This window comes from Rattus norvegicus, chromosome 2 (assembly GCF_021556685.1).
Source record: "Rattus norvegicus strain SHRSP/BbbUtx chromosome 2, alternate assembly SHRSP_T2T, whole genome shotgun sequence".
In the NCBI taxonomy this organism is placed as follows: domain Eukaryota; kingdom Metazoa; phylum Chordata; class Mammalia; order Rodentia; family Muridae; genus Rattus; species Rattus norvegicus.
In genome coordinates, this window is record NC_141535.1 from 61,781,491 (window position 1) to 61,792,885 (window position 11,395).

General features: G+C 47.2%; 1 protein-coding gene across 1 annotated transcript; it reads right to left on the reverse strand.

The window, feature by feature from the left end:
* Positions 1-3,019: 3,019 nt before the first annotated feature.
* Rxfp3 (relaxin family peptide receptor 3) lies at positions 3,020-4,450 on the reverse strand. The gene has a single exon (NM_001008310.1). The coding sequence runs from the start codon at positions 4,448-4,450 to the stop codon at positions 3,020-3,022; it is 1,431 nt and encodes a 476-aa protein (NP_001008311.1).
* Between the last annotated feature and the right edge of the window lie 6,945 nt (positions 4,451-11,395).

Genomic DNA, 11,395 nt, shown 5'->3' on the forward strand with positions numbered 1-11,395 from the left:
GGCAACCCCATCGGAAAGACCAACACTGTCACCTAACCTGGACCCCTCCGAGTGCCCAGAGACTAAGCCACCAACCAGAAAGCGTACATGGGCTGGCCCTGGCACATGTGTAGCAGAGGACTGACTGCCTTGTTTGGCCTCTGTGGGAGAGGACGGGCCTAATCCTATAGGAACATGATGACCCCAGAGAAGGAGGATGCTGGTGGAGGGGGTGAGGTGGGGGTGAATGAGGGAGTACCCTCTCAGGAGCCAAGGGGAGGGGAGATGGGGCAAAGAACTCAAGGAAGGGGCACTGGGAAGGGAGACAGATGGAATATAAATAAATAAAATAATTTAGAAAGAGAATGGATGAGCTGGGAATGTTCCACAGCAGAAGACCATCGACTTGGACCTTAAAGAAATCAAGCATAGGCGTGAGTAATCGGCCACAGGGCAAGGCCTTTATTACAGGCAATCAAACATTGTCTCAGGGTGGGGGAAAGGCTAACATGAGAAGAGACGGGTACAACAATATCCATGCACACTGTTGCTTTTGCAACATTTGGCAGAGCTGAGGTGAGGTAAGAAACTACAGCAATCTCTATCCCTCTGACTTGTCTCTGTCTCTGTCTCACCTGCCTCACCACCTCCTGTTGTTCTGTCTTTGAGTAAACAGAATCCGTAGTTATTTATCCCCCCTGCAGTGTTCTTTGAAGCCCTCTTCGGATTTGGATAAAATGATTACCTTTACAGATGTGCAGGCAGATCTGGTCACAGCCCAGCATCTTCTGTAACGCTCATAGCAGATGCACACATGTCAGTGCCCCTTCTTAAGGGTACTGATTCTGAGCTACCTTCAAACAGTGTTACCTGTCAAAATTGGAATCGTAAGTGACTGATCTCCCAGGAAGAGTCCAATACCAGTGCTGTCCATGGACACAGTATTGTCTGTTTCCTCTTATGTTGACCCTTTTATTTATCTTATATATTGGAGCTTGTCTTAGTTAGGGTTCCTGTGACGAAACACTACGACCAAAAAGCAAGTCCATGAAGAAAGGGTTTCTTTGGCTTGCACTTCTGTAATGTAGTCCATCACTGAAGGGAGTGAGAATGGGAATGGGGAAGAAACACGAAAGTATGAGCTGATATAGAAGCCATGGAAAAGTGATGCTTACTGGCTTGCTCCCCCATGGCTTGCTCAGCCTGCTTTCCTATAGAACCCAGGATTACCAGACAGGGAAACCCCCCTCCTACAACAGGTTGGGCTCCTGTCATTCAATCACTAATTTAATCAAAAAGTCCTAGAGCTGGGTTTTATGGAGGTATTTTCTCAATCAAGATTTTCCCCTTTCAGATAACATCTAGCTTTTGTCAAATTGACATAGAACTACCCAGCTGCGAGCATTAGGGGCTCACATTCCAACCTTTGTTGACCCGGCAGCTAGTCAATATTAATACCAGTCACACCAAAGGGCAATGGAGGACTAATGTTGCTGTTTCGAAACAATGCCCCAGGACATGTTCTGATCTTTTGCTCTTTGTGGGAAGGTATCTGAGTGTTCGTGACTCTGTCACAGAAATCGTGGCTTTGATGACAGGATATAGACCCCACATCCCAAGCTCTAACTCTCACACCTAACAGTGCGATTTTGACAAAATTACCAACCAAATCCCATAGTTCAGGAGGACATAGAAGCAGCCAGGCTTCTCAAATGGTTCCTTATTGTAGTAAAGTGACCTCACTGCAATTCTAGGTACCTGCTTCACCAGCCTCTTAACCCCAGACCAAGCCAAATAGAACTGCAGTCTCTCTATTGAACCTGGTTGATGGATGGTAGGTTACTATTTGATCTCTGTTCTCAGAAAAATCTCAAGACAAGACGCTGAGAAGATCTTAAGATCTCAGACTGTTACTAGAGCTGAGCTGTCACAAGGAGTGGCCTCATTCTGCAGAGACAGTCCTGCAGCTGTCCTGCATACTCAGATGAGTAAAACATCCAAGTCCCTGGAACTTGGTTAGTTAGGTCTATTTAAGATCCGATGCTCGCCTTCTTTTGTTAGTTACACGAGCAATAACTTTACCCATAAAATTCTGGCGAAGCCCTTGAAAACTGAAATCTTACCCTTAGGATAGATTTCACTTGAATCCTCTCTCCCACTTTGAAAGATCCATCTCCTGCTTCTAGAGAACAGCGAGGCAGCATCTCGTGCTCTCCTAACCTCATTGAACCAACCCTCTATCTGCCAATCCAGCTTATCATTTGCAAAGACTAAGGGGGAGCTGCTAAAGCGCCCACACTCTCAGCATAGCTTTTCAGGGTGCTTGCTGGTTCATCTCCAGCAATAGACCAGAGTCTCCAAACTGCCCTCAAGAGAATGTGGATACCCAGGCTTCCAGAGGACACACCACACTTCATTCTCGCTTATCCAGTCCCCAGGTTCCTTCAGGGGACAAATCATAAAGAAGTCTCTACACCTCGGTCGTACCCTTTAATCACAGTGCTCTCTTTTGCACCTCATGTCACTGCCTAGAGCCTCCCGGTGACATTTGTGCTCAGATGCGCGACACATTAGCCCTGTCCAGAACGATAAAGGATACCGAGGCTTTACTTTCATTCTTTTCCAGATGCTTACAACAAGTTAGATGCTTGCTTAGGACACTCTCCCAGGTCAAAGAGCATATGAAAGGCTTTACGGGCATCAGTTCCTACACAACTCAATCCTTCTGCTTCTCTGTTCCTTTCCCAGCTTCCGGCTGTCCCACAGTGTTCAGCGCGAGCATGTCGCGGGCAGGAATGGGGTTTGGACCAGAGGGCAGAGAGTGGGAAGCAGGAGGAGAGGCTGCTTGCTTTATCCGGTCCCAGATATTCCTCTCTTAACCTGATTTCTGCTCACATTTCGCCTCTGGTCCTGTCACAGTGCTCTTCCCTGCACCCTTTTTTTTTTTTATCATTTTCTCCATCTCTGCTCTTCCAGCCCCCAAACTGTTCTCCCTCCAGTCTCTGTTTCCTTGAAAGACCTTCTTGAGCCTTGGCAGGTCTCAGTAGGCAGAGCTGCTAGGGAGAAGGTCGTAGCGACCTCCGCTGTAGACCACCACACCGGGTGGATAGTAGATCAGGTCAGGCTCTGCAGTAGCATTAAGTGGCGCCAGGGCCTGCAGCCCGTGATCTTCAGGTTCTGGCTTGGTGGTGGCGGTGAAGGGGCGCATGCTGGTGAGCGAAGGCGATGCTATACGCCACAGCAGGTTCTTGAGCGCCTTGCGGAACTCGCGGCGCACTAAGCAGTAGAGGATGGGGTTGAGGCAGCTGTTGGAGTGTGCCAGGCACACGCTGACTGGGAACGCGTACACTTGGCACTGAAAGTACTCCTGACTGAAGGGCACTACGTTGAACTTGATGAGGATGCTCCAGGTGGTGAGCGCTTGGTTGGGCAGCCAACATAAGAAGAAGGAAAGGACTACGATGGTCACCGACTTGGTGACCTTGGAGCGTCTCCGAGCGCCGGCTGTACTCAGGCTCCCCCCAGGCGCTGTTGCTCCATCCGTTGTCCCCACTACGCGGCGGTCGGAGATGAAGCGCACGAGCAACAGGTAACACAAACTGATGATGCTCAGCGGCAGCAGGAAGCCCAGCAGCACCTTCTGCAGGTGGTACAAACCCAGCCAGAACTGCCGGTCCCAACCCAGGAGCTTGTCCGGAAAGTGCATGAGGCACAGCTCCTCGCCCAACACATTGATGGTGGTAGAAAAAATGACATTGGGCAGCGAAGCTATCGCGGCAGAAGCCCAGATCAATCCACACAGCACCTTGGCTGAGAAACAGCAGCTCTCCCCCAAGCTCTGGCCGCAGCAGTCGCCACGGCCATGCCCGCGGGTCCGATGGCTCTTGAGAGCTGAGGCCACCGAGTGGTAGCGCGCCACACTCATAGCAGTGAGAAAGAAGACGCTGGCATACATGTTCATGGATGTCACCATAGATACGATCTTACACATGGCCTTGCCAAAGGGCCACTTGAAATCTAGTGCGTTCTCCACCGCCCAGAAGGGCAGAGTGAGCACAAACTGAAAGTCAGTCAGCGCCAGGTTAGTGACAAAGAGGTTAATGGAGGATTTGCGCCAGCCCTGTTTGCTCTTCATCAGGTAGAGAACCAGCAGGTTGCCAGCCAGTCCCAGGGCACAAACCACCCAGTAAACGGCGCTGATGAGGATCCGTACCCTGGCCTCTGTGTCCGCGCTCTCTGCCCCACCGCTGCCCGGGGGATGCCCAGGCGCCGCACCGTCGGGCAACTCCAGCCCCAGCTCCCACCACAAGTCCTGAAGCTGCAGCGACGCATTGCTGCTCCTGTTGGCAACCTCCAGCAAGTCTGGGATCAGGCCGAAGAATCCGGAGAGCTCATCACCCGCAGCTGCCTTACTCATGGGGGCTGCGGTGGTTGCAGAAGCCACTTGCATGCTCAGGTGCGCTTTGGGCATGTTCTGCAAGCCCGAGAGTCAGCGCTTGCTCCGGGTGTGGTACCCAGGCTGGCGCGCAGAGCAGGTGCCCGAGCTTTCTAAGAAGGCTGAAGACCGCTCCTGGAAACTGGACGCTGAGCCGCACCAACCGCCCCGGGCTCAGGGGTTGTCGGCACTCAGCATCCGTTTTGACGGATTTAGAGTAGAGGGAGGAAATGGCTGGGGATCAAGGTTCCTACTGGTGAGGACTGACTTTCCAGCTATCCACTATCAGACCGAGTCTTACCCCTCCGCTTCCCCGTTGTCACTTAGACGCAGTCCTCAGCTCAGAGACACAGTTCACCGGTCGCTTCTCTTCCCAATGCCTTTGGTGGCTTCTGCGGTTGCCCGGAGGGAGGACTTTCCCTCCTTTTAGAGGAAAACAGATCCTGGACTTCTGCGTCTCGCTCTGACTGCCTGAGGGTTGATTCACGCCATCACTTCCTGGAACTCCGTTGGTGTTTTCTGTTTGCCCGATATTGTCAACCCTCCAGTGATTTACTAGAGTTATATGAGTTAACATTGGCACCCACGAGAGTCTCTGCTGAGAGCCCCAAAAGAGCTTGCGTAATCCCCGTGCCTGAAGGGGGTGCTTTCCGAGGTGCTGAACCCCGCGCGCCACCCAGGGGAGGTAGAGTCCACTGGCAACTCACTCCCCTTTCTTCTTTCAAGTTGCAGAAGGAGCGGTCTTAGTCTTTTGTTTTCTCGTGTGGCTGGAGTGAGTCTGCTCTCTTCCTTTCTTATTGTTATTATGGCCCATTTTTTTCCTCCTTTCTCCTTCTCACTTTACCTAGTGAAACCATCCGACTTACACAACAATGACACCCTTTCTTCTTTAAATCAAATAACAGCCAATCTTTCCATAATACTCAAAAGTAAGCCCCATCTCCCATTTAATTCGCTGAACCTGGTGTCAGATTGGCAGAATTCCAAGTTGAAGTTTACCTGGAATTGGGTATATTTTAAGGACTGAAGCTGGGGTGGGGGTTACTTCTCAGCTTTGTAGTTTATTTAAATGCCAGGTTAGTTGCTCTGATGTAAACTACTTTTTAAAGAAGGATTTAAGGAATTTGGAGTGCTTTCTTGCCTGAAGAACTAAAATGAAACCCAAGTGTGCTAAGCACGCAGTAATTGTCCTCACTTTTGGGATAATACTTGACCTTACTAACAATAATTAGGGATATACCATCAGATGGAGCTGGAGAGATAAGGACATGTAATCAGGCAAAGAAACAATATAAAAAAGAAAGAGGTACTCAGCAGCCTTAAACAGTCTCAATTCCAAAATGGATTTTTAAAAGGGCACTTCGCAGCAGATGCTGCATTTCTCGATTCTACCAAGAGAGGTCGCCAGAGCTTCAGTAAAAAATCAAACCAACCGGCCTTTGATCAGTTTTAATCTGAAGAGGCTTCCCTGCCCATGCTTCTCCTTGTATCCTGGCTTTACAGCCTCATCTTCAAGCTCACGCTCTCATTTCTAAAAATGAGCTTTTTCTTCCTCTGACAATTTTTTTCTTTTCTTTTTTATTGTATTTCAAGAGTTATTGAAAAAAACAAGGAAACCTGTGGCAATACAGAGGGACATTTAGCCCATTAAGAGGCTAAATCACTTTGCATGACCTAGGTGGTTGTAGTTTGACCTGTGATGGAGAAGAGCAAGATGAAATTTACATAGATACTCTGAAAGCTGACTACCTTGGTGGACAGCACGCAAGGGGGACAAGCCAGCAGGAAACACAGACAGCTGAGATTCTGCTTTGCGTCTGCGTTGGTTGGGAGATGAAGTGATAGAAAAATGGCAAACTCAGATCGGACATATAGCCTTGCAAAGGCCTATAGGACTACCAAGGAGAAACTGGAGTGTAGTTGGATGTGTGGGTTTGCAACTCTGAAATCTAGATCTAGATAAAGCTCTTGGAGTCAATAAGCACATGGTTTGACAATAAGTCTCGGGTTTGACACTGTCTGGTGGGAGCTTCAGAATAAAATAATCGAAGAAGACAGCAGACCCAGATATGAGAGTAACAGGAGGAATAAAGAGTGGGAGACAATTCAGAGTGTGTGTCATGGAAGCCAAGAAAGAGGCTGAATGTAAGGGGAAAGGAGAGGCTGTGCCCATTGCCACTGAGAATGGAGGAAGGCGAATGCAGAAGTAGTAGTCATCTCTAGAGTCCAGGAGGCATTGAGAACCTCGGTGCCCAGTAGCACTTCAGGAGGCCGACACTGAGCAAAGGGGCTACTAAGATTACCAAGAAGACATTCTCACTGACTTCTGGACACTAAAGAAATGGAGCCAAGGGGATTAGATAGAACTCAGAAGTACTGACTAGTGTTCTGCTCTTTGGAAGTTGTGGTATAGGCTGAGAGATTCACCTAGCTAGCTGTCAAAGCGAAAGTATGAAGTCATGAATTTGGGCCTCTGGGCTCCTCGGTGTGTGTTGTGCATCTGAGAAGTCATTTTAGTCTGAAGTACAATTTCCAGACTGTGGAAACGTTGACATTCTGAGTCAGGTGACCAACATTCCTGACCTGTCTCCACTAGATATTAGCAATGGTTCTCTCTCCTGCAGTGTATTCCAAAATGTCTCAGTAAGTGGCCAGATGTAGCCTGTAGCAAACATTCCCCTTCCTTCTATTTTTAAGAACCCACGATCTAAAGACACTGTCAGAAGAGCAGTGCACTGGAGGATATGGGAAATCCTTTGTGACCTCATTCCCATTTCTATAATTCAAAGGGCCTTGCCTTCAGGCAGGAGTTCAAAGCGTGTGTACAGAAGTACCACAGTATACTGTCTTAGGCTAGGTACGCAGCCCTCTCAGCATTGATGCTATACATCTCCCCAACTTGAGAGCTTTGTCTCTCCTTGATGCTCCTCAGTGAAACTGCAGTGGCGTTGATAGTGCTCTTAAGGGCATCGAATCTGATTGTTGCTCAAACTGGGAGATTTTCCTAGGGAGTCAGAAGCTCTGTCTCATACGTGCTGGGTAAGATTCCTGGGCCCTATCTGTAGGAAGGGATGTTTCAGGCCTCCCAGGGGCTGTAACCATAGCTACAGGATACTCTGCTGCTAGTTGTACATGGGCCGTCTTAGAAGTGAGGAAGAGTATAAAAGGCAAGTGTTTGTGTCTTTACAACCTGGTTCTTATACACCTCCCAGTGAAGCTCCAGATGACACTCCTCAAACAGGCATTCCAAAGTTTAGAAGATGAAGAAGGGAGGCCCAAGGCTCCTGGCCTTCAAAGTGAGTCATCTTTGGGTTGACCCCAAGCGGTCGGATAACAATTTCCTTCCACAGTCAAGTGATCCATCTAGCCTCACATGCCCTGTGTAAGGAAGTAACTCACATTTCAGAAGAGCCTGAGGTAGTTCCTGGGCATGCAACATCAAAGTTACCGGGCAGGGGGGCTTGTTAAAATTCATATTCCATACCTTCTCACATCCCACACCATCTACAGAGATTCTGATTCTCAAAGGGGTTGAGAAGGAGCCCAGAGGTCTACAATGAGAACATCTACCAGGAGACTAAGTTTGAACCTCTGTACTAATTTCCATGTACATTCGAAACCTCTAGGTAAATAGTTTTGAATTATTGGAAACAACGTCCTCCAGTCATACTTCACTACATACTTGATTTGAGTAACAGTAAAGGGGCTATGGAGAAGATAGGCTGTGATCTCACAGTTTGAGCCCTTGGTGACCTGAAGGGCAGTGCTGCAGAGGGGCTGTGAGCACTAGCTATCACAGGACTCAGCGGGAACCCTTAGGAATGGCTGCTCCCCTGTGACACTCTTACAGGATGTTGCCAAAGTGCCAGCATGCCTAGAAAGATCCTCATTTCTCAGTCTATTCTCCCAAGTGCATCACAGATAATGTGTAAGGATTTATAGTTCTCTTTGACTAAGGGTATTACGTATGGAAGGGCAAGTTCCCTTTCCAAATAAACTCGCCATCAGAGAAAACTCAGCTTTAGACCATTTATCTGCAAATCACTGACCCTGTTTTGCTCAGACACCATATAGGAACTTGAGGGAGAAAAGCCTGCCAGGGTGAAACGCCATCAAGTGTGCTGTTAAAAATGACACTGTATCACCTGATTGCCTTATGAATCCCTAATGGAGAGTTGGACCGTATGTGATTTGTTGATATTGCTCAAGAGTATAAACCTTGTGGAAAAAAGAAGAGAAAGGATGCCAGTTTGATTTTACGTCAGCCATGGCCCAGCCCCACTTCCAGTCCATTACTTGGATTATCAAGTTTTATCACGGTAGGTGTTCTTATATCAAACTGTTTTCCTTGGCAGGCACTGCTATTGTTAAAGATGGCCTTGCAAATGCTTCCTCTCTTTGTTCTCATCAAATAGTTTCCGTCTTACTTACACTTCACATTTAGGCAAAAATGTTAGCATTTTAAGAAAGGTTCCCTAATTCACTGAAAAAGAAGCATCTTTCCCACCTCCTCAGCACTTCTCTTAAGGCACGCACCCCACATAACGGATTCTGTAGCTTTTTCTCTATATTTTTTCCTGCTGGGAATGTGTGTGTTATGATCCCCCCTTGAAGCTCATAATCACAAACCATGCATTAAAAAAAGAAAGATTTAACATTAATGACTTAAGCCTCCAACTTAAGCTACTGGGGGGAAAAATCAATAAATGACCTCCAGGAGGTAGAACCAGAACTGTGCAGGCAGAGCCTCGGTCGTATTAGAAATTGACTTTCTTGCTGCTAGGTCATAGAGAGATAGGTAGAAAGGTTGCAAGAGAGGGTCATAGCATCTGGGGAGAGGGTTGCGTGGGGTCCTGGGAAAGAGGCTAATAGGAATATAGATAAACATACATATGCACACGCACACACACACACACACACACACACACACACACACACACACACACACACACCTCGAGTTTGTATGTGCCATCTGAACACGCAGAGAGACCTCACCGTGTTGTGTGTTCTCTTGTCAGTGCAGTGCCTTGAGCTACAGGAATAGTAAATCAGAGGCCACTCACCACATCTCGCAGCAACTCCTCTCCTTTTCTTTGTCTGACGCGTGCTCTCTGCTCTCTTTGCTTGGGTGGGCATCACTCCACTATTCCTGAAGACTGAACCACAAATTCTCTTACTTTTTTTTCTTGGATTTTTTTTAAATGTACATTTAAAATGTTATCCTCTTTCCCCATTTCCCATCCATAAAACCTCCATCCCTTCTCCCCTCCCTATTCTTCTATGAGGGTGCTCCCCCACCCATCCACCAACCCCTTCCTGCCTCCCCACCCTGACATTCCCTTACACTGGGGGGTTCAGCAGAGTTCAGCTGTTTAATTCTCAAGAGTACATATATAGCATTAAATTGTAATCTTCAACCTAAAAACAGACTCAAGCATTACCCTCCCTGACCCTCACCCACTGATGCTTTTCTTGCTCTGTTCGTACTCTCGTGCCCCACACTGAGATGAACTGTGATTGCCTACATGAGCACATCTCAGACATAGCACACTGGCGACTTATCAGTGGCCGCTCCACAGAAGAGGGGCCGTGAGCTCTGGTAAGCATGAACTGTCCTTAAGGGGACGTTGGAGGATGTCTTGCCACATCCCAGACCACAGTGTCTGGGGAGACGGGGTTTCCCAGCGTTCTTCTCCATCTTCTGGTTCTTACATTATCTCTGCCCATCTTCCTTGATGTCCAAAGAGCCTTTGAGGGGTTGGTAGAGATGTTTCATTTAGGATTGAGCACTCCAGAGTCACATGTTCCCAACACTTTGACCTTGACCTACTGATTTGTCTTGGAGAGTCGACTCACACATTAGTTGTTTTTTTGTTTGTTTGTTTGTTTGTTTGTTTTTGTTTTTGTTTTTGTTTTTGTTTTTGTTTTTTTGTACGCCTTTGTAATTCTCTGTGTTCCTAAGAGAGAATTGGCCACTCTTTCTGTGTTCTCACAGGACATTGTGTGGACATACACTATTGTGCTTACTGCTCACTTAGCCACAGCAATAAACTCTTCTAAACTGGGTGCATCTTGAGCACTCTAGTCATCTCTAATCCATTTTTGTATCCCCAGCTCTTGACATAGTACCTGGAATGGTACATGGAGGTTGAGTGCACAAATGAGCCATTCATTCCTTTTTTTTTTCCCTGACCACTAACATCCATTAACAATAAGAAAGCCATTTCCAATTAGAGCACCCTATAGTAATAAGGAAGTTCTGTTTCAAATACTTCTCTGGGTCTCCTCCTCATGCCTTGCACAACATGAAAACTGTCATTTTCGATGGATAGGAAGCTAGTGTTGCATAGAGAGCCTTACACGGGTCTTATTAGCAGAAAGCAAACTTCTACATTCTGCCTAACAATCAGGACTCCCAGTCAAAGAACTAATGAGGACTCGTTCCAGTCGAAGATATTGAAACTGGTTTTCATTACTTCCACAGCACTCTGAGGACAGAATAAAATGTCAATCTGACTATTGTTCTAAATCAGTCAAACATGGCTTAACTAACCTGGCTTGATTTTCATGTACAGCTTGTAAGTTCCTGTCTGTGTGCATGAATGTGTGACTGTGTACATCAAGGGTTTATGTGGAAGGCATGTATGACATGGAGTACAACTGAAGGTCAGAGGCCAACTTATTAATTAATTAAAGATTACTTTATGTGTATGAATGTTTTGCTAGCATGTAAATCTGTGTACCATGTACATCCCTGGAGCTAGCAAAGGTCAGAATGGAGTGTTCAATCCCCAGGACTGGAATTTTAGAAGGTCATAGCTTCTATGGACCTGGGTCCTCTGAAAGAGCAGTCTGTGTTCTTTCTTTCAGTCAGAGGTATTTCTTAAGCCACAGAAAGAAACATTTCTACTTTTACAACTTTATATGGGTTCCAGGGTTTAAACTCAGGTCTCCAGGCTTGCATTGAGAAGCACCTTCTCT

Coding starts and splice junctions, on each gene's coding strand:
- Rxfp3 (NM_001008310.1), bottom strand. CDS start 4,450: ATGCCCAAAGCGCACCTGAGCATGCAAGTGGCTTCTGCAACCACCGCA.